We start from the raw sequence: 27,774 nt of genomic DNA on the forward strand, positions 1-27,774 counted from the left end.
TATAAAATTAAGATAGTGTGTCCTTTTAGGTGATCTCAAGGACATGATTATGAAATCTGCGGTGTTGCAGTAATTTCTTAAGCGAGACTTTATATATGTCCTTTGTGGACTAGAGTATGTTAGTTGATTATAAAATAGGAGGATTTGAAACTCAAGGATGACAAAGGTAATCATGAGAGGTTGATAACTTCTAACTCATTAGATTCTAGACACCAATTTATAAAGAATTTACATGTAGTGGATGGTAGGTTATGAACTTAATAATTAAATTAGATTTAATCAATTTTCATCTCGATATAATTCTATACAATGTTGGAGTGTAGTTGACATTTTTAATAGACTGTTGAGTTGACTTTAAAATTGGATTATGAAGAAGCTAATATTTTTTTACCGGTCCTAATGGTCCTTACTTAAGTTTATATTCTTTGTTGACACAAATTCTTGCATTTATGTGCATAAGTGCAGTTTAGTAAAAACAGGATTATGCAAGATTTTATAATTAATTATTTTTTAGCTTTTTGGATTGAGCTACTTAATTAATTAGAGTTCTTGAAGATTAATAACTTAATTAGGACCTAATGGGTGAGATTAAATGACCTAAGCCCAAGTTGGGTCAAAGTCATTTTAGCTAACAAGGAAGTCCATTAAGGGTTTAGGATTAGATAGTCAAACATTTCAAAAAGTGGTCTTCTAGAAAGCCTCCACCTCTCTCCTCTTAAGGTTTGTAGCCACTCCACATAAGTGTTATAAATCTAAAGATGAAGCTAGTGTTTTTCTATTGGTCCCAATGGTCCCCACTCAAGTTCATATTCTTTGACATCAACACAAAGTCTTGAGGTTTTATAGAGAATTAATCATTTATGTGCATGAGGATGTCTTACTAAAAGCGTAAGGTTGCACAAGATTTTATGATTATTATTATTTTTTTAGATTTGGTCACTTAATTAATTAAACCCATTAAGGCTAATTCATCAATTAGGATTTAGTAAGCTAAACTAAATGACTTGGCCTAAGTTAAGCCAAAGTCACTTAAGCTAATAAGGAAGTTTATATGAACCCTCTTAAGGGTTTAGAGTTAGATACTCTCAACTATTTCAAGAGGTGGTCTTCCAAAAAGCTTCCATATCTCTTATCAAGGTTTGTAGTTACTTTACACAAGTGTTATAGATTTAAGAACAAGTCACCTAAAGTAAGATGGCAAGGTTTTTTGGATCCTTGCATCAACTTGAGTAGGATCTAAGAACATCCAAATCCAATGGTATGGTTTTTATTACACCTAGATCTATGTTTCCTTGCTTTCTCTATGCTTATATCTAGATCTCTAAGAAGATTAGATGCTTACACCCTTATAATCTAAAGCTTGAATGGTTTTTCCAGATATTCCAATAAAAGTAAGTAATGAATTACCTATCATATGATTGGATGAACCTAAAATGATAATCCAAGGAGTAATGGTTGAGGAATGAAGACTAATGTTATTTAAGTTACCCAAAGTGGAGGTAGATAGAACAAGACAATGCTTGACACAAGATTTAAATTCTGATTTAGAAAGTATAACTTGCTTCACACAATAGTGGCATACTTTTTTCCTTGAACAATAGTCTAGTTAACCCATATAACAGTACTTTAAAGCTTCGAATAGAATCTACAATATGGTTGTTTTAGTGACAATGAGTATATTACTTAGTGATATGACCTCCTTAGCCACTATGTGTGGTACAACCTCCTCGATCATTATATGGTGTGATCTCTACATCCTTGAGCTCCATGTGGATGAGTTGAGTGACTAAGAAGAATAGCAAAGGCCAATGTTTTAGTTTTTTCAAGTGCAAGAGGATTTTGGATTATGCATTGAACACCCATAAAAAGTTTTGCCAACAATGGACACTTTTCATTATAAAGTATCTCTGAGTCTACAAATTCAAGGTATAACCAAGGTCAAAGATAAGTTTAATCATGTGAAGTTCTTTTAGAAAACGCTTCTAGATAAGTTTAATTATGAGTAATATTGTTAAAATTATTAACTTGTTGACAAGAGAAAAGATTTTGATAGTGTTTGTAAATATATTCTGCAAAAGAATACATGTTGACCTATCCATTTCAAATATCCTTAGTAGAATTAAGACTATAGGAAATACTAATAAATACCTTTGGTTCCATGTTATGTAAAAACAATTTATATAAAAAATATTTATGACTCATAAAAATCATTCCATTTTAAAATGCTTATCATAATTTCAAATCAACTAATAATTTATAATTAATTGCTTAATATTACATAACATAAAAAGTCTCTTTAATGCTTATAAACATGATATGATTACTTTCACTTTTGCAAATATCTACATATTAGGAAAAAAAATGTTAGGCAATATAACCCAAAATTTCTATCTTATTAGCATCATTACATTATCATATGGCATCTACGTCAAGCATCTTTGTGCATAAACTACAACAAATATTCCGATTCTCCGTCAACAATCCACCATTAAGAATGAAAAAAAAAAACAACTAAATAAGAATATATTGTAATAAATAATTGTCAAATACTATATCAATTATTTTTTGAATTCATATAAATAGTCTTAATTTTATAGTATCATTAAGCATATATTGAACATATGCACATGATTTTCCAAAATCACGTACCTGAATTTGATATGCCTGATGAGAAACATAAACGAAAAATGAGAAAAGAGTACGGTTGTGATGGAGAGTCCTGTAAAAGGTTGAAGAAGAAAAGAGAGGCGGAGAAAACAATGGAAGAGATAGAGAACATGTAGAGTGGCGAGGGGCATTCACTAGGAGTAAGTGAGTAACTGCCCCCTTTGCCACCCTTTGGAAATGGGTGGTGGATCCATACCCCATTCTTTACTTTTTATTTGTTTTTTTCTGTTTCACTCTGACACGTTTATGCCACACGCCACTCTTTTTTTGCCACCATCTCACTTGTAACCACCATTGAGTTGCTTAAGATCTTCCCATGTGCTACTCTCAAATTGAGTGATGTCTAAATTACATTTTAAAAAAAATAGGAATTAGTCTCAAAATTCTTGAATTACTAAGGAAAATTTCCAATCAATTACTACTTTTCATTACTTGTGATGATCATATGTAAAAGTTTATATATATATATATATATATATATATATATATTTTGTTGTTTGTTTATTTATAATTATTTTTGCATTTAATCACCCCAATCCTTTTAGAGATTATATATAAAAGACAGTATGATAAACATGATACTTATATCATTACTTCTAAATTGTATGATAGCTGCTAAAAAAAGTTAATATATGAATAAATAGAGATAAATTTCCATCCTCACTTCTCAAATCAACTATGATTCATAATTCTTAATATATTTTAAAAACCCTATTTAAAAATAACATAAATTCAATGGATTTGAATTGAAGTTAATTGTATTTATATCATATTCATGTTGTAATTGGTCATATTCGAATAAAAGACTTCAACCATATATGTCGATTTTGACATTTTTCATTTATCATATTATGTGAGTCAATCTATCTATGACTTGTTAAATATTATCTTATATTGACACAATTTATATTCAACTCCTACTTCATCCACTATTCATATAATCATTAATTTTAAAGATTTTTTTTAAAGGACTCCTATAAAAAATTATATTAATTTTTTTAGAATTGAATTTTTTTTTATAAATTCAGCATCTATATGTGGATTAAATAAAAAGGAGAATAAATAAGTAGATAAAATGCTACAATTATGGAAAATTGGGTCACTTTGCTCGTGAGTGCACTAAGACAAAGAAAGTATACCCAAATCCTAACTCTCTTTTCATATGTTTATACACATGTATTAGTTACTCATTCTCTTCCTAGGTGGATTGTAACCTTAGGAGCAACAAAACATGTAACAAAGGATATAGTGGGATTCGTAGATTACATAAGGGTACTTGTTGGAAGACACTATGTTATTTTAGGTAACATATCAATGGAGAATGTTTTAGGAGTTTGAACATACCAACTCAAATTGCTCTTAAGGCATACATTACTCCTTTATGATGTGTCATATGCACTTGGTGTCCATTGTAATCTATTTTCAGTAATAACACTACTTGAATTAGGTTTTAAATTTCATTTTATTGGGTCAAAGGTTGAATTCTATTTAAATAAAACCTTATATGGATAAGGTTTTTTTTATTCAATGGTCTATTTATATTAGATTTAGATTCTTCATCTTCTTATGTGGCTTGTGATAATACTATTAATTCTTTGAATTAGCATAAGAAAGAATGGCTAGACTAGTTAAAGGTTTTCTAAGGTATCTCGCCAATGTTGGCCTACCTATGTGTGAGTCTTGTTTAGCAAATAGAGCCTGTAGCCTTTTGGAAAAGTACTTAACGCTTCTTACCCTTTAGAGTTAGCCTATTCAGATATCTACAAACCTATGAATGTAAAGGCACACCATGATGCCTTTTATTTTCTCACATTCATTGATGATTACTTGCGTTTTAATTATGCATATCTAATCTCTCAATGCTTTAAAGAATTAGATTGTTTTAAGCACTTTTTGACAAAGGTTGAGAATAAGAAAGAAATGAATTTAAAGATTCTTCAAATTGATAAAGGTCACAAATACTTGTCACATCAATTTCAAAAACTATGTGAGGAGAAAAAAATACGTAGGTAGTCAATAATTCTTGACACTTCGCAATAAAATGGTGTAACAGAAAAAAAGAATCATACTTTATTAGATATGGTTAGGTCAATGATGACATAGACTAACCTCCCAATATCTCTTTAAGGGAATGCTCTTTTAATTGCTACCTACATCCTTAACCAAGTGCCTCCTAAGTTAGTCCCTATAACTACATATGAGTTATGGAATGGTGTAAAACCAAATTTGAAGAATTTGCGATCTAGGATTTGTATGATTTATGTTCATAAAACTTCTCACAGATATGAGAAGTTAAGCCTTAAAGCAAATAAAAATGTCTTTATATGATATTCTGATTGCTCAAATGGTTATGCAATAGATGATGAACATCCTAATAGAGGATAAACTTAAACAGAGTCACATGATGTTGATTTTATAGAAAATGATTTTCCTAGTATTGGTGAAGTAAAGAAGAGTCTTGAACTCTATGAGTTCTAAGAGGAAGCACCACAATCTTTAAGCAAGGGTTGGGAATTACAAGTCCATCTTGAAATCACCAAAGATAGTGGGAGTGACTTATCTCCTAATGGGAATATGCCACTAGATGGCTCTTCACAAGGTCTCAAGTTACATAGAAGCAAACATGGTCAAATTCCTCATCACCATTTTAAGATTGAAGGAGAATCCTACATGTGTACCCAGTTAGACCTTGATGAACTTGCTTCTTATGAAGAAGTTTTAGCTTCACTCAACTCAGTAGAATGGATGGATGCTATGAAGGAAGAAATGAGTTCCATGATAAGGAATCATGTTTAGGAGTTGTATGATCTTTCACTTAGGGGTAAGACCATTGGAAATAAATGTGTTTTGAAGATTAAATGCAAGATAGATGGTTTAATTGACAAATATAAGGCTCCTTTAATGGCGAAAGGATATAACAAAGAAAGGGTATAAATTATGAAGAGACATTCTCCTTGGTGGTGAGATTTACCTTTATTTACCTTATTCTGGCTATAGTCACACATTTAGACTTAGAGCTCTTCCAAATGGATGTGAAGATTGCATTTCTCAATGGAAAACTAGATGAGGAGATCTATAAGATAAACCTATTCATTTTAAGGTTGAGGGACAAGAATGTAAAGTATATTGTCTCAAGTGTTCTATTTATGGCTTAAAACAATAATATGAGCAACGATACTTTAGATTTCATAAGGCAATTATTTGTATTGGCTTTGAAAAGTTGGAAGAGGACAACTAGTTGCATGCCAAACGATCAAGAAGAGACTTTCTCATTCTATCTTTCTATGTTGATGACATTCTATTAGCTGGAAATGACATAGACATGATTGTTGTCATCAAAGGGTGGTTGTCCTTTAATTTTGATATGAAAGACATGGGGGAAACAAATTTTAAGCTTGGAGTTAAGATCTTAAGGGATCGCTCAAGAAGACTTTTGTCTCAAGAGACTTACATTAAGAAGATTCTAAAGCAATTTTAGATGCAAAATTGCAAACCTATTAACATTTCTATTGAGAAGGGTTACACCCTAAGCCTTGATCAATGCCTTAAGAATGATGATGAAATGAAACAAATGGTAAGAGCTTCTTATGCAAGTGTAATTAGAAGCTTGATGTACACTATGTTGTGTACTCGACCTAACATATACTTTGTAGTTGGTCAGTCATTACCAAAGTAACCTAAGCCTTGTTCATTGTTGAGCATTTAAGAGGTTTTTTTCGTTAACTCCAAGGGACTAGAGATTTTATCCTCTGCTATCAAGGTCGGGACATGAAATTAAGATAATACTATGATGCAGATTAGGCTAGTGATAAAGATGAGCACAAAACCACTATTGGATATGCTTTCTTACCCAATGGTGTCACTATTACTTGGTGTAGTAAGAAACAATCCTTGTTGCTCTATTCACTAAGGGTTAAATAAAAAGGATGATAAATAAGTAGATGAGATTTCATGAAATTCAAAATGTGTTTTTGAATTAAATTGGTTAAAAACATAATGAGGATAATTATCCATTTAGTTTTAAATCTTTATGTTTCACCAATAAGGTTGCCCATAAACAGTAGACTCATTAGTGAGTCCAACAATCAATTCTTCATAAGGCTTGAGCTTCTCCATCTCTTTTTTATTCTCTCCCAATCAATTTCTTCTTAGTGTCCATCTACACCTAGAATTTAAAGGATGGAGTAATAAGAAACTCTAGTAGTTTTTTTTTGAAAAAAGAAGTTACCTACATTAAAGATTGTAATTCAAGTTACAAAGATCTCTCACAAATATTTATCTGAATCATAGTTTTTTATTTTATTTTATTTTTATTTTATTTCTTATCTTACAGATTTATTATATTTTGATAAATCATTTTAAAAATAAATTAATTTATAATTCATGTAAATTTTAAAATTTTGAATAAGCTCAACAATTCACAATGGTAGTAAGTGAGTTATAATGGTATTTATGTAGGCAATATTTAGATAAATGAATTATATTCATGTTTGTTTTATATTAATTTAACATAATCTCAATTTATTTATTTAGTGGTTATATGGAGTATGCCTATGACAAATGGGTAATATTCACATAAATTTTTTTTGATGTAATTATTGAAAGTCATACAAAAATAAATATTATAATCTTTACCTTATTCAATACAATTTGCCTGTCTTTTGAAATAAAAATGACTCAATGTGAGAATCCATTAGTGATATTATGAGTTAAATGAGCCACTTTTTAATCACATATTGTTTAAGAAGAAAAAAATGTATTTTCATATACTCATATAAAAATAATCATAAAGTTGGAAACCTTTTAAAAATAATTCAAGTTTCATGCACTCATCGATTAAAGGTAGTACCTAAAATGGTCACAGATAGTACCTTTATCATTAGAAGATAACACCTAAATGTCAAATTAAGGTATTGCATAAAATGCTAATTATTTTTAGATAATTACTTGAAATTTGTATTTTATAAACTTGGATTCCGATTTTGTGGTTATTTTTTTTCATATGAGTATCGAAACACAATTTTAATAATAGGTTTAATTTTCCAGGATTTTGACCATAATCCAGTTAAAAATTTTTGAAGGATTCTAATAACATTCATCAGACCTATTTGCTGCTACTCTTCTGGTTCCACCAAAATTTTGTTGAAAATGATGAAAAACTTGTCTAAACATCCTGTTTTCATTCTCAAGATTACCACCACTATGATTGATTTTCAAAATATTGCAGATTCTTCCTTCTATTTTTGGACTCATCCTGAAAATTAAATGAAACAGGAGCAGCTGCAGGAAGGCCAAACTTGATGGATTCAAACACAATTCACTTTCTATGCAGGTGTATGCTGCTCTTCTGATCATTAAAGAAACCAATTTACAGCCAGGATAACACAAAGCAGCTGAACTAGGCCTAAAATCTTTGGGGGTTCCTAAAGATGAACGCAATATGACTGTACTTTATCACTCTACAGATCAATTTACTAAGAGGACACTGCTTTGGATGATACAAATAAGGATTTAACAAATCTTATACTGCATATTAATGAGGTTCGACTAGACCCTCAGAGTGGAGTTTCTTCTCCAATCAAAAGAGCCCTTAAAATGGCTTCACACAGACCTTGGTAATGAACTATCAAGTGCCCACCATCAGGAACTTCATGGTACCGAATCCATGGCAGCTTTTCTGCAACGTATCTTTGTAGCTGAAATGGCACAACCTTATCCTCGTAGCCTTGCCAAATGTGAACTGAGCTTTCATTTTGAGGAAATGGGTTGCTCAAATCCATTGGGTCAAAGTCCCAATCGCCAAAACCGACAATGAAGTCATGACGAAGAGATTCAAAGACACCTCGCTGTCGTATCTTATCCTGTGTGCGGAAGCATAACCAGTTGTCATAATCATCATTGTGTTATCTGGGGACACCGAGTAAGAAATTTGAGTTTTTGAGTTGTTATAACCTGGCTGAGCATTGGGAATCCTGATGTCTTCTTTAGTATGTCTATGTCCCGGTTGCTGAAGAACATTGGACTTCTTTCCATGGAAGAAGATGAAGGGAACCATATCTGGGTCACCCACCAGTATAGCAGACCAGGGGCATGGTTTGCAATCCAGAGTACCCATGGGAAAAGTTTCTTCCTGTAGTCCTCTCTTGTCAAGTAGTGAGGAAGAGAAGGCCATGAGTAATTGATGACTGGGACCACTAGAGCCACACCTGCAAGCCTGCAAGAGTGAGGTTGTTTCAAGTAAGGAGAGTTTGAATGGACTGAAGCTTAAAAGGCAATGAATCTAGACTTTGGAAGTAAGTTTTTTTGCCTGTGTGGTATATGTTTGAGGCAACTCCAGGCGGGGTAGGATCCCATTGAAACTCCAATCACATAAAACTTGGATCCTAGTTCTAACCTATCAGCAACTTCTTGGATGTCGAATGCTTCGCTCTTCACTGAGCGCTTGGGGTTCAGATCACTTTCTCCATAACCAGCTCGATCAAATAACAGAAAATATATCCCCAACTCATCTATGAGCTCCTGGACGTTTAAACATTGTGAAGTTCATTTTATTTGAAAATATATAATTTTTCATTGCTTCTTTTACTGAAAAGGTGAAACAAGACTGCTAATTGCCAACATGGTGGGAAGTGAGTACTGTGAATGATGATGATTCCCAAACAAAACCAAACTCAGAGCATCTGTAGATGCTTTCGCTACATAACCCCTCTTTTATACATGTGGTGTGCTTGGAATTGCTGTTCCAGACCTCTCTATATGCTGTCTATTCTACATAAACTGAATTTTTTTTTAGCATCTCATATATACTAGGTGCCTAGAATTTCTTGTTCTTACAGCTTGAGAAATGTCATATTTTGATATCAAGGGCATTTTGGAAAAATATCCAGTTCATCTTTTCATCACCCATGTACATTTTTAAGCTATATTTTTATTTCAGTTTCCCATGTACCCTGTCTCTGTTCCTCAAATTGATAACCGTGTTCTATCATCTATGCAGGTGAAAACCCAAGTGAGAATTTGCCTATTGCTTGGGATCTATATGAGGAAGAAGGTAAGGAAAAGGGTTTATTTTTGTACCTGTGGGGCCAGAAAATTCATTTCTTTGGAGCTACCAAAGCCATGAACAATGATGATCTTGTAGTTTGATTCATTCTTGGGAACTCCTTTCTCTTTATAAGCCAGATATCTTCCATCACTAAGCATAATCCTTGGTGAAGAAGTAGGAGGAACATCTGACAACTCGGTACTCTCTGGATGGGCAGGTTGTGTGGCCCGGTAAGCTAATCCCAGAAGACCCATCAGCAACACAAGGGCAGTTTTCAAAACCATCCCTGAAGGAATAGAAAGGAATGTGTAGCAAACATATTTGAATGCAATATCACATTAGTCTTCCATAAACAGGACAATCAAGCTCACCTGAGAGAACTTCACAGGAGAATGACTATGTTTGATTTTGAAATGCAAGTATTACAGAAGTTTGTGGAATTTTACTTACATATGCTATTCATGTATTGTTGGTTGCATACAGTGTTTCTCTACCATTTTGCGCTCTGAGTTTCTTATTTTCTAGACTGGTTTATTTTGAAATGATTGCCTCTCTTTACCTTATACAAGATATTCTATCATGATGTCTTTGTTCTGTATATGTGATATGCCTTGCGTGAGAATATTCTTTTGTTCCTTGCTGGACAGTACTAGCTTACTGTTAAATGATTGGAACATATCATATTGAGGATTTGTTTGTCCATTCTACCCTTGGAACAACATTGTCCTGTGAGCCCACTTGCAGAACCCTTCTAGCACTTCCGTTTGTATGAACTTTGAAAACCAAATTGCAAAGCAGAACAAAAAAATGTTGATTAAGTTGGAAATTAATCATAACACAAGACAGATAATTGTTAGGATTACAAGCCTTTGGATAGTTCCAATGGGGTAGAAGATGGTTTTGGAGAAGTTATATCAATGTGGAAGACATTTTTTGGAGAGCCAAATCTAGATGATAGATGGTTCTTCTCCTAGCAACAGTGACCTTAAGATTGCTTCCAAAAAATTTATGTCATGAGTAATCATATGGCCACCATCAGGAATTTCATGATACTGAATCCATGGTAGCTTCTGGACTAGGTATCGTTGCAGTTCAAATGGCACGAGCCTATCTTCGTAACCTTGCCAGAGGTGAACAGAGCCCTCATTGTGAGGAAATGGATTTTTCAGTTCCATTGGGTCAAAGTCCCATTTGCCAGAGTGCACCATTAGGTCTCGATGGAGGGATTCATGGACACTCTGCTGTTGTACTTTACGCTGTGATTAGAAACAGAAGATTATCACAACTATCAGCATTGAACATCAGATTTGAACATTAGTAATTATTCCATTTCATGTTGTAGCACCAGTACAAATTCATATGATAAACACTTCTTTGAACAGCAGAAGGGAAGCACCACATCAGGAGCATAGTGTGCGATACGAAGTTGCCATTGGTCCCTGGTAAATTGCTTCTTGTAGGCCTTACTGCATAATTTGGAAGGAAAAAAGGCCACGAGTAATTGATGACAGAAACTACCAGAGTCACACTAGCTTGCAACAATTAATGTTCCAAAACAGTTCCTAAATATTGGTTTCTGCTAAAAGGTCCCAAATTGGAACAGAGAATTTCAGCTATTGGACTTAGTAATAGGCTGATATGATTGAAGAACCAAAAAGATATCAAGTTTGAATGTAAAGACCCAGCTCATCAATCAGCTCCTGTGCACCAGTACCAGTTACATTAGTTAGGGAATTGTTCAACAGAGGTCATATTTGAGAAACTGACAAGTAGAGGCCCCTGGAGCTGTCAAAGCCATGAGTGTCAATAACCTTATACACGGCCTTTTCTTTGGGAACACCTCTCTCTTGGTAGGCTAGATGCCTTCCATCTCTGAGTTTGATCCTTGGTGAAGTGACTTGAGAGCCATTAGGCGATCCACATATCCTTGGAGGGGGAGGCTTCTGTGAGTGTTTAGCTAGGTTGGCAATTCCGGACAAAATTCCTAAGTGTCCCCTAACTCGGCTTTCCTATTCCTATTCGGACTACTTGACTTTGAAGACTAAGACTTTGCTAAGAGGCCGAGGTATGTAGTCGAGTGTGTGGTGATTGGATGTGAATCAACCCGGTTTTTAATCTTTAAATGTGTTAGAAAGTTGGGAAAAATGGTTTTTGGTGCAAGGCTTTCATTCCTCTGTTTCTGGATCGATCCAGGTGTAGGGGTGGATCTATCCAACTAATGTTTTTTTGATCAAATCTCAGCCATTAGATTAAGGGTTTCTTTTTACACTTTAAAAACCAATCTTCTCTCATTTTCTGGGTAGAGAGACTGCTGAAAACGTGGGGAGAGCAGCCACACTCCAAGTGTTCTTCATTTTCTCATTTTTGCTTTCCTAATTTGGGGTTTTTGATTGCAAAGAAAATCCACTTCTCTTAATGTTTTCCAATCTAGTTTTCAATGGATTTTCTTGAGCAATAAATGGGTTGATTCATTACTTCATTCACATCTCAATCTCTCATTCTATTTGGGTTTGTGCAAAAACCCATTTTCTTCTTGTGTGGATTCAAGAAGAGGCCGAGGTTGAGCTTGGTGCGGACTCCAAGTGTGCTCCAAAAGGAGAAGCTGAAAATGAAGGTACTAGTCAAGTATTCCGGGAAGGATTGGTTGGCTTGAGCTAGGTAAAACCTTGTACTCAGTTTTTATTCTTCATAGTGGAGTTTTCAATCGGTGATAGGCCCGTGGTTTTTTATCTCTTCGGAGGTTTTCCACGTTAAAAATCTGGTGTTCATTGTCTCTTTCTCTCACTCTATATTTTGATTTATTTTTAGGAGTGTTGAAGCATTTGCATGTGTTTTGCATTTATAAATTGTTGGGAGAGTGTTGATGCATACATTATTGCTTGTGGATGTTTTGCTTTGTTGAAAAGTTATTAGAAGAAAAATTTCTTGACATTAAGATAATCTAAGGTTAGGTAATCTTTGTTGGGAGAATTTTTAAATTGTTCTATAACACCTATTCACCCCCCTCTAGGTGTAGTTCATTATTGAGATTCACATTTTCAGCTTCATCTTCTGATGCGCCCATAACACACCTGCAACCCCCAACACCATAGCTGCCACTGCAGCGTCCCTGAAACAAAACTAAAGGAGATCCAATATATAGAGATTAGTATATATATGCAGTCTAACAAATTTAAGGTAAAGAGAAAACAAGAATGAGATGATGGAATAGTTATGCAGTAGTGTTGAGGCTTGTAGAGACGTGGGTGTTTTCTTTCAGAGCTTTGCCCTTTGGCTTTTACTTGATGCCTGAGTACAACCCCTTCCTGTGGTATCATACAAAGGAAAAGAGACATGGAAGCATAGATAGGTTCTGAGAGCATTACAGAATGGTATGTGTGTCTCATCACCAAACTTGCAAAATTCTGTCAAGTGGGGCTTTGAAAGATTGAAGAGACCTCACTTGTGTCAATTTGAGAAAGACCCAGTTGATACTCACTGGCATTTTATCTTTTTGCAAGAAACAACACCATGGCTTGTGATGAGTTAAAGATACATCATGATGGTAACTAATATTAAATTGAATGGAGATCTCTTATCCATTTCCAATTCAGGGATTCATGAACCAAACCCACCATTTAACAATTGGTGCCATGAGACCTGACTCTTAATCATATTCCTGTTCTTAACCAAATCAACAATAATTCTTGTTGTTGTTTATATACCAACCATGCTACTAATTTGGTTGACAACTTAAAAATAATTTAACTTAAAGTCGATAAAAGTCTTTATGTAACAAGTATTAAGTCTATCAAATATTCTCTAAGTTTTTATCCGACTAACTTGTATGTACCTTTCTAGGTATTTATATTATTCAATAAAAAAAGAAAAAAAATTATCATAATGCTTTTAATGTTCCATGGCAATAATAATATTTAATGTTAGGATGACTAAATCTAAAATTTTTATTTTATTTTTTCATTAACTCTTTTTAATATGAATATATTTTATAAATTTTGTATCAAAATTATTTTTTAAAAGATGATTTTATTATAAACTTGTAAAGATCATCTTTTCTTTGAAAAGAAGTACATGTAATTGGATAAAAAAACACCCAGAAAATTGCACAACCAAACAAATATACAATGCTCAAGAGTCCAAGCCTTCAGATATTTCCAAATACAAATGCAGAGCAGAATTGTCAATTTATGAAAAAACAGGCTTGTAGTAGTTGGTTGGATCAATGCGGAACACCATTTTGGGAGACAGAGCATTCTTCTCCTAGCAAAAGTGACCTGAAGATGGCTTCACACAGCTTGTTGTGATGAATGATCAAGTGGCCACTATCAGGGAGTTCATGATACTGAATCCAAGGTAGCTTCTGGGCGAGGTATCGTTGCATTTCAAATGGCACGAGCGAGTCTTTGTGGCCTTGCCAGAGGTGAACAGATCCCTCATTGTTAGGGAAGGGATTTTTCAGTTCCATTGGGTCGAAATCCCACTTTCCAAAATGCACCATAATGTCTCGATGAAGGGACTCATAAACACCTTGTTGTCGTATCTTATGCTGTAATTTCAAAACATTAGATCATCACAACATCAGGATTAATGATGATGGGAACCCAATTTTTGTTTTTCAAGAGAATAAAAGAGAAAGAAGTTACCTCATCTGGCATTGGAATCTTTGATATTGTCTGTATGATTTCTACATCTTGTTCGCTGAAAATTATTGGGTGTCTCTCCAAGATGGATGATGAAGGGAACCACTTCTGGGTCAGCCACCAGTATGTTAGTCCAGGAGTATGGTGTGCAATGCCAAGCTTCCATTGATCCCTGGCCAATTGTTTCTTGTAGTTCTTGGAGGAGAGTTCTGAAGGAAAAGATGGCCACCAGTAATTGATGACAGGAACTACTAGAGCCACACCAGCCAGCCTGCAGCCAAGGTTCAAACAAGTTTTCTGATTCATTGATTCTCAAAAAAGATGAACATAATGCTAAGAACATGGGGAAAGACATGCCTGTGTGGTATGTATTTGAGGCAAGCCCAAATGCTGTAAGTTCCAAGGGAGATCCCAATCACATGAAACTTGGGGCCTAGCTCTAACTGATCAGCAAGTTCCTGCAGATCGAATGCTTCGCTCTTCACTGACCGCTTTGGGTTTGGATCACTTTCTCCGTACCCAGCTCTGTCATATGTCACAAGGTATAGACCCAGCTCATCAATCAGATCCTGCATGCCAAAATCAAAATTTTTATTGGTTTATCTTCATAGTCCATGACTCTGCAATTACTATGCTCTTAATAAGTGTATTTGTGACAGATTTTTGTCCATAACTTCTTATTAATGACCTGAAAGATAGCCTATGTCCTTGGGACTATGCTTGACTCCCTTCTCCCACTCCTCCCCAAACCCTTCCTCACTTGATATCTCTGCATCCTATGCCCAACTGAGATTTTTTTTTTTCAGCAACCCCAACCTAAATCAGCTCCAAGCTCTAGGGAACGATCCAGGTTTGGATTCAGACCTGCCTGAATGCCTGTCTGTGCTATGAAATTCAGGGCCAAGCAGTGTTTACAGACTAGATACATGGTATGTGAAGCAACTAGAAGTTTTTCCTTAGCAATACACAACTATGTATTACCCAATATTCTCTTTAGTACACCCAAAATTTCAGCAAACAGTTATCTTTAATCTTCAACATTGTTCACTGTAACTTTTGTATAATTTATAAAACTTCAGCAATTTTCTGCTAACAGTATAAGAGAACTGTTGAAATTTGCAAAGGAAACTTAAGATCTCCTTTTAGGCAAGGATAACCACCAAAATGCATTTTTAGTTTGATTCTCCCATGTGCTAGTAGTCCATTGGATAATACATCCTAATTGTTGAGGTAGAACAATACTGTTCTTAAGTGCGGTGATGAATCATCTTGATGATGACTCTTAAAACAAACCAACAGGATGTGAGGTCTAATACCATAAAAAGTTTGACCTACTCTTGATGAGCACCAATTGGTTTCAGATGAGATTGTTAAAGCCTAATCCAAGAATTGGTATAAGAGCTAATGATAATTCAACATGAATTGATTTTCAAAAGAGATAGTTAAAAGACATATATTATTAAAGATTGATTGTATGATTGGGTCTCTTATGCGGCTGCATGAACAGATTTACTTTGAATGTCCAATCCTTGTCAGTCCTTTATGCACATGAAAATGAAAGAGACAGGTGGGCGTAGAGGTGTACCTGAGATAATGGCAAATAGATGTCTTTGGAGCTATCAAAGCCATGAACGAGGATGACTTTATATTTAGCCTGTTCCTTAGGAACGCCTCTCTCTTTGTAAGCCAGATACCTTCCATCACTGAGCTTGATTCTTGGTGAAGTAACAGGCGGGCCATTCGGAGAGCCACATATCTTTGGAGGCGGAGGGGTCACTGCTTGATATGCCCATACCAGAACACCCACCCCCAGCACCAGAGCTGCCACAGCCAGCATCCCTGACCAAAATTAAAACAAAAACCAATGAAAACCTAAGCTTTGTAGATATATACAACAAAGGGGAAATGATGAAAATTCCCACAAATGAACCCACCTGAATAGCACTGCTCCTTGCTCTCTACAGAAATTTACAATTACTTTTCTGGGGGTTGAAGGGGGCTTATTATAGAAAAAGCCTTGGAGCAGTCATAAGATCATTTTCTGACTTCTAGCTGGTACCTGACTATCAGCCTTTCTTCGAGTGTAGAAAAGGAAGAAATAAAAACTTTCTGCAAGTTCAAACAGTTCATGAAATGTAAAGCTGAAAATTTAATAACCAATTACGAAAATAATTGAATTCTCTCTTGGGCTGTGGGGGGAGTGACAGTAGGTGGGTGGAGCACAAGTCAACCCCAACTACAAGTTTTGAGTGTTGTTGAAGTTAGCTGCACCAGTGCTCTGAAATTCAAAATCCCTGTTTCATTGTAAGGGAGTTAGGACCAAGTAGTTGAAGTTGAAATGGCAGAATGGCAGTTATGAAAAAACATGGTAGTGTAGATATTGTTTTGTGTGCATACCAAAAGAAAGAAAGAAAAATCAATCTTCTTTCACCTAACTTTCAAAGTAGTTCTTTTAATCCATTTTGGTATTTTGGAATATTTAAATATTATATTAAATTCTTATACTTTATGGAGATGTTAGTAACCATATTTTGTAGTATTTATTTTCTTAATAAAGAATATAATTTATGATTTTATTATAATATTAGGTTTCATATTTTATTAAAAACTATATATATTTTTTTATTTATAACTAAAAAAAGTTTTTTTTTTTAAGATGAATTAAATTTAATTAATATTATATAAATTGAATTTGCAAATTTTTTTACAGAAATCATTTTTCAAAACAATAATCCAAACAAGTATTTTGTTTTTTATTCTTTGAAAAATATATTTTTTTTAAAAAATTCATCAAACACCCTGATTTTTATTTTTATTTCTTTAAAAAAAAACACAAGAACATTTTTTTTTTTTGTTCTTTTAACTTAAAAAATAATTTTTCAAAACCAGTTTGAAAAGCACATGAACAAATGGGAGCCATTAAGTGAAACTGGTTAAGCTCATTTTGTAGACCTGCTCACCGCTCACCTGCTCATCCAAACATGAAGTGAAACTTTTGAATCTTTGATATCGGTTCAAGCTTATTTTCTAGACCCAGATGATAAGATTGGTTAGCCTAGAATGTCATCAAAGAATTAAAAAAAGTACAGGAATGTCACAATGGATGATTAAGCTCAGACCAGACGCTGGTCTTACTATTATTTCAATATTGTTACTGAAGCAGTCTACAAGAGTTGCAGATTGCATGCTATGCATGCAGTTTATTACAGAACTTGGCCTTATACAGTAAAAATGGAGCTTAGCCAAGCAAAAGCCCCCTTATGATGTCTTCACAAGTCTTCTGGTCATAGATGAGTAAATGCCCCCCCTCAGGAACTTCATGATATCGAATCCATGGAAGCTTTTCTGAAATATACCGGTTTAGCTTATAAGGTATGATTTTGTCTTGATAGCCTTGCCAAATGTGGATAGACCCCTCATTATCAGGGAAAGGGTTGTTTATATCCAGGGGATCAAATTCCCATTTTGAGTAACCAGCCATAATGTCTCGATGCAGAGATTCATGAACACCTTGTTGTCGTATCTTTTCCTGAAATCAAAGGCATCAACTGGCCATTACCAACTGAAAACTGCTTTGGTTTTTACAATCTGCAAGACTTTACGCATCGAGTGAATAATACTAAAGATGGGTTGTTGTTTAATAAAAATAAAAAATTGGGAGTGTATCCAAATGAAGCCTAAAGAAAATGTTTGAAGCACTTCATCCATATAATGTGATAAACTAACAGTGCATGGGAGATGTTACGTACCTGACCAGCGGATGGGATTTCTGACAACTTTTTCAACATCTCTAAATCGGGCTGGCAGAAAATTGACATGTTCCCTGACATGATACTCAATGAAGGGAACCATTTTTGAGTCATCCACCAATAGAACAACCATGGGGCATGGTATGCAACCCAAAATACCCACTGGTCCTGCACCTGCAATGTCTTGAAGGCCTCTTTTGCTAGCTGGGAAGGAAAACAAGGCCACCAGTAGTGTACAAATGGTACTACCAGGGCAGCTCCAGACAATCTGCAAATATTGTGCCAGTAATAGATGAACAACAAGCACTGACAATCCCAAAAGAAGGGAAAAAAAAACCGTGAAGCTTATGGTTGGAGCATCATGCCTGTTTGGAATGTACTTTAGGCAACCCCAAATAGGGTAAGCTCCCAATGAGACTCCAAACACATAGAACTTGGACCCAATCTGCAACTTGTCGGCTAGTTCTTGAATATCAAATGCTTCACTCTTTACTGAGCGCTTTGGATTTGGATCACTGTCTCCGTAACCTGCTCTGTCAAAAGAGAGGAAATAGATCCCTAGCTCCTCTATAAGTTCCTGCAGATCAATACATGGTTGAAATTTACTATATTTCATAGCATATTCAACTGAGATATGTACAAGGCCTCCCACTTCTGCCAAGAAAGATGAGGGAAAGAAACAAAAATGCTAAATGACAAGATGCAGGCATGCTAAGCAGTAAACAGCACATGTCCTAATTACTTAGATTGTTTTGTTTTATACTATTTCCTGAATTTTATTTTGGTATATCCAATCTCCTGTCCAACTTGACTATCTATGCATTACTTAGTCTTTATCATATAATTATAAACAGCATCAAACTTTTATGGCATATCAATTTCTATTTTTTTTTATAGGTAGAGATAACCACACAGAAAAGTTTCAATAAGAGTGAACCTAAGTACATGGAGGCTATAGAAAATGCCCATAATATAAAAAGAAAAGAGAAAAAAAGAAAAGAAATAGAAGGCAGCAAAAGAAACAGCCTAAGCTTCAATTAAAACCCTCAACACCACATACTATCAATGCAATCAGAAAAGTGAACACTTCTGGCTAAGCAAACATCATCCATACTTGGATAGGGATCCCAAAACAATTGCTGTAAGTGTAATTCTGTAATTCCCCTCCCTTCCAAATGCTCCCTGCTGATAACAAAATGGACTGTCTTCCATTCTTGTTCTATTTCTGCTAATGAATTTATTTTGTCAGCTTGCTAACACCTCCTTCATAAATCTTAGAAGTGCCTAATAACCCCAAATAAGGCAAAGAGAAGTGCTCACATATCCCAAGCATCCAGACAATGAATAAAGAGCTGGTGTATAGGCTTTTCACTCAATATGCACTTATAACACCATTTAATCAAGCTCATCCTCTGCTTCAAGTTATTGGAAGTCAAAATCTTCTTCATACTGCTGAGCAAACAAAGAAGGCTATTTTTAGGAAGTCACAGTTCTTCTCTTGGACACTGGGAAATGGCCATTTCATCTTGACAACAGCACCACAAAGTAGGATTTTACCAAAAATTGCCTCTCTTTGAAACCCACTGTCCACTTGCCCTATCCTCCTCAATCCAAGAAGATGAAACACTGCAGATGAACTCCATAAAAAGACACATCATTCCAATGCCCTTCAGCCCCTGACTGACAACAATCCTCCAGATATTTAAAAAAAAAAAAAAAAAGAAGAGAGAGAGAGAGAAGAACTATATTTTGAGGGCAATTCTAAAAAGTCTGGGAATATCATCTTTAGAAAGCGGTCTCCACACCAACCATTATGCCAAGATTTCACCATTTACTGGTTACTTAGAGAAAAGTAGACTAGTCTGGGGGAACTTCGCCCTGGCCCTTATGTCTTCTCATGATAACCCCTTCCTTGAAGACCCCTTACCAAACCTGTGAAGCAATCTCCTGCTTCAGTTCCATATTTTTCAAAAACAACCCTTTTGTGTAGACAGCCTTTCAACTTCCAATCTCCACAACCACATTCCAAACCGAACTTTATTGAGCAAGCCTAAAATTCTTACCCTTAAGCTCCCCCTTTGTCAATTTGGAAATCATCCAATCCCTCAATTCACCAGATGGATCTTTTTCTCCTACTCTAACCGCACTTAAGGATAATGCTCTACATCCTTTCCAGCCAATAACATACTGAAGCCAGAATTGAAAAGGTAGAGAAAAAGCAATGGAAAGAACAATAAAATGCTCTTAATAAATGTATGGTAGCTTCCAATGAGTTACTCTCCTCTCAAGCCTCTCCAGCATTCAGTTGCAAACTGCCTTAGTCTTTGAGAATGTCTCCAGACAGAACCCTAGATAAGCAGTAAGTAATCTCTCTTTTTGCAGCCCAAAGTAGCTAAAGAAAATGCTAAATCTTCTATATTCCCCATTGAAATCAGATCAGTCTTATCCAGTTTAACCTTCAGACCTGGTAGAACCTTGAAACAGAAAATGATGAATTTATGATATCTTGGTTGTTCTATATTTGCCCACCAAAAAGCAGGGTATAATCAGCATATAGAAAGCCAAAAATACATAACCCTTCACCATCCCTCAAACCAACCTGAAAGCCTTAAATGAAACCACCTTCCACAGTCTTTGCCACCAACCTACTAGGAGCCTGCATTATGACAATAAAAAAAAGAGGAAAATCAACCCCCCCTACCACAGGTCCTTAGACCCCTTAAATAAACCTATTTGGATTCCTATCAAATACTGAGAAGACAAAACATCTAATCCACCCAACCCTAATACCATTAGAAGAAAAAGGCAAAAGGAGGAAATCCTAGTTAGCAAGGGTATATGCTTTCTCCATATCCAACTCGCTTGTCCACCAGCTAAAGCACTCCTCATACTCATGTCAGAGGCCTCATTCACAGTTAAAATAGCATCTTTTACCACACTACCTCTCAATTTCTGCAATATCACCACTTTCATTAAACACATAGGATGCATTTGGCATGTGGTAATAGAAATGAGAATTTCATTTCATTTCTCATTCATTACTGCATTTGGATTACTTTTAAAAATATGAATAGGAATAAAAAATCATTATCATAAAAACTAAAACCCACTTTTGTAGGGATTTTGATTCACCTCCATTCCTATTCCTATGTACCAAACACACCATTAAATAGTATAAAAAGACTCTTCCTAACCTTTTCAAGTAGCTATTTTTATTTGCTCCAATCTTCTTAGAACCCACCTTGATATCCTCACAATATCACAACTTCATTCCCTCTTCCATAATTTTCAAGCTAAACTAGTTTCACAAAAAGCATTTTCCAGAAATTAAGACCACTAACAAAAAGCATCTTAGGAAACACATTAATTCAACCAACTATGATACTAGCATTTAGTCACATATTCTACCTCACCCATTAAATCAACCTCATGTTGCACTAATAAATCTTCTCAAACCCTGACATTCTCATTCGATCACATTTAAAGATAATTTAAATTAGTATTATGATATTATCATAAATTTTCATGTATCACATTCTACTACTAGTAATAGCATGATCTGATTGAATATCATAGCTCGTTCCTACACAAGGATGCCTACAAATAAACTTAGTTCTTAAATTTCAATTCACATGTTGTCTCAATTGCTAGCTGGTATTTATTATTATTAGTAAAGTCCACCACTTCCAGATGGAATTCTTCTATGGTTTTTCATACCATTCCCCAATGTGGCTGATCCTTAAATTAATGTCCACCCACCATAATATCACAACCTAGTGCTATTATTCCATATATGTGAAGTGTAAACAGAGTAACAACCATAATTTAAGAACGAAATGTAATGTGGTTGGCAATTAACAAGTGGAGTTAGCTCATTGTTATACTTGAGATGCAGGTAAATTGAAGTCTTTGGAGCTGTCAAACCCATGAATGACAATAATCTTGTACTTAGCCTCTTCTTTGGAAACTCCTGTCTCTCTGTATGCCAAATGCCTGCCATCGCTAAGCCTGACTCTTGGTGAAGTAACAAGAGGACCATCTGGTGACCCACATATCTTTGGAGGGGGAGGCTTTGTTGCCTGATAAGCCCAACCAAGAACACCCACCACCACAGCCACTGCTATAGGGATAAACATTGCTGAAAAATAAACCTACCATAGCACATCATATCAGAGTTCATGAACAAGATAAAGGAAAAGATACACCAGATGATTAATCAGTTTAATTAAAAAATAGAAGGACTTCAACTCCTCAATCTGTTATTTTTCTCCTATCAACAAACTTTTCCCAATTTTATGACGGTAGATAATCACATCTTGTAAAAAAAACCAAAGAAACAAAAAAAAGAAAGAAATTGAACTCTAATTTCATTGATCAAGAGGGCACAAACATGTGAGCACAAGCAAATAAAAAGCCAGTATTTGGCATCCACAATTAGGGCTTTGTTTTAGGATAGATTAAGAAACAAAACTATGGAATTATGGTTCTTATAATAGATACCCAAGAGTGAGGATCCTAAGTCTCTTAGAACAATCATCCATAAGGTGTTTGCTAGAACGTAACTGTAATTTATTTTTTCTAATGATACAATTAAGAAACAGAACACTTGCAAAGCATTTTAGCCTAGACAAGGGTGTTGAAATGGTTAAAGTGCAAGGCAGGAGGAGAGAGCTAGAAACAATAAATTTGACAGATAATAGAGGTAGCATAAATTGAGGACAATACAGTGGTAAGGTGTAGGGAAGACCAATAACTAAACCAGTTAGAGGATTAATCTGCTTCTAGGTAAGGCACCACAAAGACACAAAGAGCAAAAATGAAAAAGTCAGAGTAGCCCTTGATTTATTAATGTATGCTCCTAAATAAAGCAATACGAAAATATGGCCTCATGTAGCCAACTAAAATAAGCTTGCATAAGGCTTTTGAGTTCATTTGAATTCCAGTTTATAGTTCTAACACAAGACAAAAACTTTAAAGTTCATGCTAATCCAGCTAAATTAATAAAGCCTTACACCAACCAAACTCAAATTCATAAAATTAGTGTCGGGTGAACAGGTTAATTTGCAGAACAAAAGCTCTTTTTACCCGTGTTTAAGACTTGGTATGAAGAAATTTTAGGGGGAGAAAACTTAATCAGAATCTCCTATCCTTCATTGAGGGACATAAAATAATGCATTAAATGATCTTCACAAGAATGGATAAGATACAAGCATAGAAACCAATTAATCCCAAAATTACGAATCCATATCAAGATTCAACATCTTCACCAGTAATTTCCTAAGAGTCGCTCAACTTCATGTAGAGTGTAACACCCACCAAGAAATTAGGACCAAAAAAAAAAAATCTTTAAAGAAAGAAAATAGAGAGAACCCAATAAAATTAGCACAAAGAGGAGCAGAAAGAGGGTAGAATTTGCATTAATCAATCCCAACTAAATCAAAATTTGGGGGAAAAAGAGGCAAAAAAGCCAAGCAACCCCCATAAACCAGTAAGCGAAAACCAGGGTTCATACACACACAAAGAAAAAAAAATTCGTTTAAAAAAAAAAATGAAAACCCACCTGGGGGAAGTGTCTTGGGTGTTGTGGTATGATGACCACTGATCAGCTATGGGAGTATGGCCGGTGCTGCTCTACAGTCTACTGTTTCTTCCAGCTGCTGGACAACTACATTTCTCACTCTCCCACACACTCATCTATGAGATTATATCATAGGCGTGGTCCCACATCGGAACAATTACAATTTTCCGGCAACCATGCATGGCCCATGTGCTTCACGTTTATTTATTAGGAAGAGCGCTGCCCAATTTTTCCCTCTTTTGTTTGCTTTTCTTTTAACACCCTACATGTGCAATTCTATGGATCAAAATCCCGTGTAAAACTCCATTACTACAAAGTCTGGATTCTCTATCCATCGTTTTGTGAACCAGTCATGATAAAGAGCGAATTCACCCTTCCGTTTTTGTTACCGTTGTCCAACATTCAACACCGTATATTAAAATATCGTTAGTTAACATCAGTCTCTACTCTCAAAGTGGGGGCATCCACAATTAAGGCAGGCTCCGAGGACCATCCACCGGCCAGGCCCAATGGTCTTGGCCCAATGTTGATGTTTAGGTGGGCCATGGTATTTATCAGTTTTTTTTTTTTTTTTTTGAATAAATTCAACTAATAATCTTTTTTTGAAGTTTACCACTATTTGTAAGAGGAACATCAATTTTAAAGTTTTAGAAAACGGACCAAAGATTTTTCTATTTAAGTGGGCCAAATCTTTTAGACTCCTATCATCAAGGCCAGGCTTGGGCCATGGAAGTTCACCAGTCCCACCTGACTAGATTTTATTTGAGTACAATAACTTCTCAGACCAGCTTTAAACCTCTGAGTAGCATCCACAATCTGTGATGAAGATTGGGACCAATAAATTTAAGTTGTAGAAGTATGTTACAACCTACAAACCCTATACTTTCAGTGCAGCATACTAGGGGTTCACCAATACTCATTGCAGGAGCAACAACCATTTTCAAAACGATGGAAACGATTTTGATCTCTCATGATAATTTGCCGGTTGTAAACCTTAGAAACCAACTTCATAAAGCAATGACAATCGCAACAAACCCTCAAGTTCTTCACTATATGAATAGGAGCACTCTTGTTTATGTGTATAAGTCCGAACGCAACGGCCATCTTCTCACTGTGGAGGTTAAGCAAGCTCTCTTTTCCTTCATCTTCAATGTCCAGAAGGACTTGAGTGAGGTCAGGTTCGTAGCCTTGCAGCTTCAACCTAGAAACCACCTCGGCTATCTTAGCCAGAACTTGGCCACTATAGCTACTGTCCAATTCTTTCCCCACCAGGAACTCGTGGACTTTCCCATCAACAAGCATGGAACTGCAACCAGCAATCTTTTTCACTCCCCTTTGTCTCATCATCAACCTAATTTTAGCTACATCATCCCATCTCCCCGCCTTGGCATATATGTTTGAGAGGAGAACATAAGAACTTGAGTCATCTGGGGCCAACTCTATTGCTCGCAGAGCAGCGCTTTTCCCAATTTCAATGTGCCCATGCTTCATACTGGCACTAAGAATGGCCTTCCAAGCTAAGAGATCAGCCTCAAAGGGCATATTTTGTATAACTCCAAGAGCATCCTCTAGACGGCCTGCTCTACCAAAAAGATCGATCATGCATCCGTAGTGTTGAATTCTGGGAACAATTTTGTACTTTTCATGCATGGATTCAAAGTAAAACTGACCCTCTTCAACTAAACCTCCGTGACTACAAGTGCTCAGAAGTCCTAAGAAAGTAATCTCATTGGGCTCAATATCCATCCTCTCCATCTCAACAAAGATATCAAGAGCTTCTCGGGCAAGGCCATGGATTGCAAGGCCAGAGATCATTGAATTCCAGTCCCCAATGTTTCTCCTATGGGATATACTTCTAAAGACATGGTATGCATTCTCAATATACCCACATTTAGAGTACATGTCTATAAGTGCTGATCCAATGAACCCAGAGCTTAATTCTATCTTATTCATAGATACATAAGCATGCAGCCATTTCCCTTCTTCCACAAAACCCAAGTCAGCAATAGCAGAAAGAACACTAACAATAGCAGGGCCATCTGGTCGAAGTCCCAAGCTCAACATTTCCCTAAATAAATCTAATGCCTTCATTGGACATCTATTTTGCGCATAAGCCGAAATCATGGATGTCCAAGTAACCACATCCTTATCACTCATCGTCTCAAAAACCTTCTCTGCAAGCTCACACCTGCCACACTTGCCATACCCATCAATCATGGCGTTACAGGAAATCAAGTCCCTTTCAGGCATTTCATCAAACAGCTCGCTAGCCAGCTCAATCTCACCCGCTTTCAAATAACCCGCTATCATCGAATTCCAAGAAACCACATCTCTATTAGGCATTCTATCAAACACCCTTCTCGCCAATTCAATCTCTCCAAAATCAATATACATTCTCACCATCGAATTCCCCACAAAAGGATCAAACCACAGGTGGGTTTTCAACACTTGACCATGAACTTGCCGGCCTTCATCGAAAGCCAACAACTTTCCACAGGCTTTTAGAACAGAAGGAATAGAGAACTCAACACCACTGGAGTAATTCAAGCAAGAAAGCATGCGGGCATAAAGAATCAAAGACTCCACTGGGTTTGAAGTATCAGAAAAACCCTTAATCAGAGCGAAGAAGATGAAGGAATTGGGGTGTTGGATCCGAGAAAAAACCGATGCAGCGTAGTCTAAGCCACCCGAGACACCAGAGAGAGAACAGAAAGCTACAAGTCTGCTTACAGTGAATTGGTGATTGAGGAGGTTTGTTTTGATCATTTGGGCATGAATTTGACGCAATTCACATAAAGATTTGCATTTGTCTAACACTGAGACAACTGGGTTTGTTGAAATAGCTGTCATGTTGCTCAGGTTTTTGCTTTGCTATTCAAATTCTAGAGATTGCAAAACCTATTTACACATAATATTACTTAATAAATTTTCAACTTTTACACCTGAAACTTTTATCCATACATATGGATGCAATGGAAGAAAAGAAAATGCTGCTCGATAGGGTTTATGATGCCGGTCGTCCAAAGTGGGTTGATAATCCTTGGAGGATTTTGGTCTCATTCTTTATGTTTGATTCAATTTGTTTCTATATATAGTTTATATAATGATTTAGATTTTATCATACATTTTCGATATTCAAAATTAGCATTGCTGTGATATCGATAGATACCAAATTGATACACTAACATTTCCTTTGATAAAAGGGTTATTTAGTAAATATATGTTAAACCAATACGTCTTATCATTTTAAGGTTATAAATAAGGTTCCACTCCTTTCGCATAGGCAAGTCTATGAGACTCATTATCGTAGTATGGCTATTGCAACCATACGTCAACCAAGCCCATGATTCATAAAATTATTGTTATTATTATTTTTGGTTTGAATAATTTGAAATTCACATAACTTGAATTATGTGAATTTCAAATTATTAAAAAAAAAAAAAACAATTAAGACATTAACGCTAAAAGACACGATGGTTCATAAAATGTAACACAAAATCATTCATAAACTCAAAATAGTTTATAAAATTAACCATCATCAAATGGTTCTCATTAATCTATGTCATTCCCGTATGCTATTTTGAGCATTAAAAAGTACAATTCATCTAAACAAGTATTATGTTAATTAAATTATTCATAAAAGTTTACGACTATTTGATTAATCTAACCAAATTATTCAACTCGTGTTTTCTCGTAAGTCTTACCAAAGGTTCATTTAAGGAAAACTTCAATTGCATTTTTTGTATAGTAGTAGCAAATTCATCATTTTCAAGATCATCAAACTCCTACATGATAAAAGATTTATATATTTACCAAAATGAATATTTAAATGAAGCTATACATTTCAAGATTATCAAACTCCTACATGATAAAGATTGAAGTCATATATTTACTTAATAGAATGTTTAAATGAGTTATACATACTTGTTATTTAAAATATTACTTTAAATACTTCAATTTCTTCATCTTCGGAGCCATAACCATTCCCTTGAACATTATTACCACCACATTTATATGAAGAACAATATTGAAGAGATTGAGTTTTCTATTTATCAAAGAACACATACAACTTATCACAAACACATGGGAGGAAAT

General features: G+C 35.3%; 4 protein-coding genes across 6 annotated transcripts; all 4 read right to left on the reverse strand.

Annotated features, from left to right (window-relative positions):
• Window positions 1-7,968: 7,968 nt before the first annotated feature.
• Window positions 7,969-11,239, reverse strand: LOC117915935. Of its 2 annotated transcripts, none has more exons than XM_034831695.1 (5): window positions 10,163-11,239; window positions 9,745-9,998; window positions 8,975-9,186; window positions 8,620-8,881; window positions 7,969-8,528 (listed from the first exon to the last, which is right to left on the reverse strand). In XM_034831695.1, the coding sequence occupies exons 1-5, from the start codon at window positions 10,173-10,175 to the stop codon at window positions 8,223-8,225; spliced, it is 1,047 nt and encodes a 348-aa protein (XP_034687586.1). In that variant the 5' UTR covers window positions 10,176-11,239; the 3' UTR covers window positions 7,969-8,222. The 2 variants fall into 2 exon arrangements, with proteins under 2 accessions (XP_034687586.1, XP_034687587.1); XM_034831696.1 differs by having other exon boundaries at window positions 10,084-10,169.
• A 2,550-nt stretch (window positions 11,240-13,789) lies between these two features.
• LOC117917144 lies at window positions 13,790-16,632 on the reverse strand. The gene is made up of 5 exons (XM_034833391.1): window positions 16,287-16,632; window positions 15,938-16,191; window positions 14,710-14,921; window positions 14,356-14,623; window positions 13,790-14,258 (listed from the first exon to the last, which is right to left on the reverse strand). Exons 2-5 carry the CDS (start codon window positions 16,187-16,189, stop codon window positions 13,932-13,934), a joined length of 1,059 nt encoding a protein of 352 aa, XP_034689282.1. The 5' UTR covers window positions 16,190-16,191; window positions 16,287-16,632; the 3' UTR covers window positions 13,790-13,931.
• Window positions 16,633-17,452: 820 nt separating this feature from the next.
• Window positions 17,453-24,024, reverse strand: LOC117916310. 2 transcript variants are annotated; one of them, XM_034832268.1, is made up of 5 exons: window positions 23,662-24,024; window positions 21,986-22,239; window positions 18,467-18,678; window positions 18,102-18,369; window positions 17,453-17,881 (listed from the first exon to the last, which is right to left on the reverse strand). In XM_034832268.1, exons 2-5 carry the CDS (start codon window positions 22,235-22,237, stop codon window positions 17,591-17,593), a joined length of 1,023 nt encoding a protein of 340 aa, XP_034688159.1. In that variant the 5' UTR covers window positions 22,238-22,239; window positions 23,662-24,024; the 3' UTR covers window positions 17,453-17,590. The 2 variants fall into 2 exon arrangements, with proteins under 2 accessions (XP_034688159.1, XP_034688158.1); XM_034832267.1 differs by having other exon boundaries at window positions 21,986-22,252; window positions 23,662-24,023.
• A 348-nt stretch (window positions 24,025-24,372) lies between these two features.
• Window positions 24,373-26,529, reverse strand: LOC117916282 (pentatricopeptide repeat-containing protein At4g18840-like). Its single transcript, XM_034832237.1, has 2 exons — window positions 24,715-26,529; window positions 24,373-24,495 (listed from the first exon to the last, which is right to left on the reverse strand). The coding sequence occupies exons 1-2, from the start codon at window positions 26,527-26,529 to the stop codon at window positions 24,373-24,375; spliced, it is 1,938 nt and encodes a 645-aa protein (XP_034688128.1).
• Window positions 26,530-27,774: the final 1,245 nt, after the last annotated feature.

This window comes from Vitis riparia, chromosome 6 (genome assembly GCF_004353265.1).
Source record: "Vitis riparia cultivar Riparia Gloire de Montpellier isolate 1030 chromosome 6, EGFV_Vit.rip_1.0, whole genome shotgun sequence".
NCBI lineage: Eukaryota > Viridiplantae > Streptophyta > Magnoliopsida > Vitales > Vitaceae > Vitis > Vitis riparia.

Excerpts from the sequence above, each read along its gene's own strand:
- LOC117915935 (XM_034831695.1), bottom strand. Across the intron at positions 8,882-8,974 it reads CTCAAACATATACCACACAG|GCTTGCAGGTGTGGCTCTAG; the intron begins GCAAAAAAACTT and ends TCACTCTTGCAG. Across the intron at positions 8,529-8,619 it reads GATTCCCAATGCTCAGCCAG|GATAAGATACGACAGCGAGG; the intron begins GTTATAACAACT and ends TTCCGCACACAG.
- LOC117917144 (XM_034833391.1), bottom strand. The coding sequence starts at position 16,189 with ATGCTGGCTGTGGCAGCTCTGGTGCTGGGGGTGGGTGTTCTGGTATGG. Across the intron at positions 14,624-14,709 it reads CTCAAATACATACCACACAG|GCTGGCTGGTGTGGCTCTAG; the intron begins GCATGTCTTTCC and ends CCTTGGCTGCAG. Across the intron at positions 14,259-14,355 it reads AGATTCCAATGCCAGATGAG|CATAAGATACGACAACAAGG; the intron begins GTAACTTCTTTC and ends TTGAAATTACAG.
- LOC117916310 (XM_034832268.1), bottom strand. The coding sequence starts at position 22,237 with ATGTTTATCCCTATAGCAGTGGCTGTGGTGGTGGGTGTTCTTGGTTGG. Across the intron at positions 18,370-18,466 it reads CTAAAGTACATTCCAAACAG|ATTGTCTGGAGCTGCCCTGG; the intron begins GCATGATGCTCC and ends CAATATTTGCAG. Across the intron at positions 17,882-18,101 it reads AAATCCCATCCGCTGGTCAG|GAAAAGATACGACAACAAGG; the intron begins GTACGTAACATC and ends CTTTGATTTCAG.
- LOC117916282 (XM_034832237.1), bottom strand. The coding sequence starts at position 26,529 with ATGACAGCTATTTCAACAAACCCAGTTGTCTCAGTGTTAGACAAATGC. Across the intron at positions 24,496-24,714 it reads ATATAGTGAAGAACTTGAGG|ATTGTGGATGCTACTCAGAG; the intron begins GTTTGTTGCGAT and ends TCTTCATCACAG.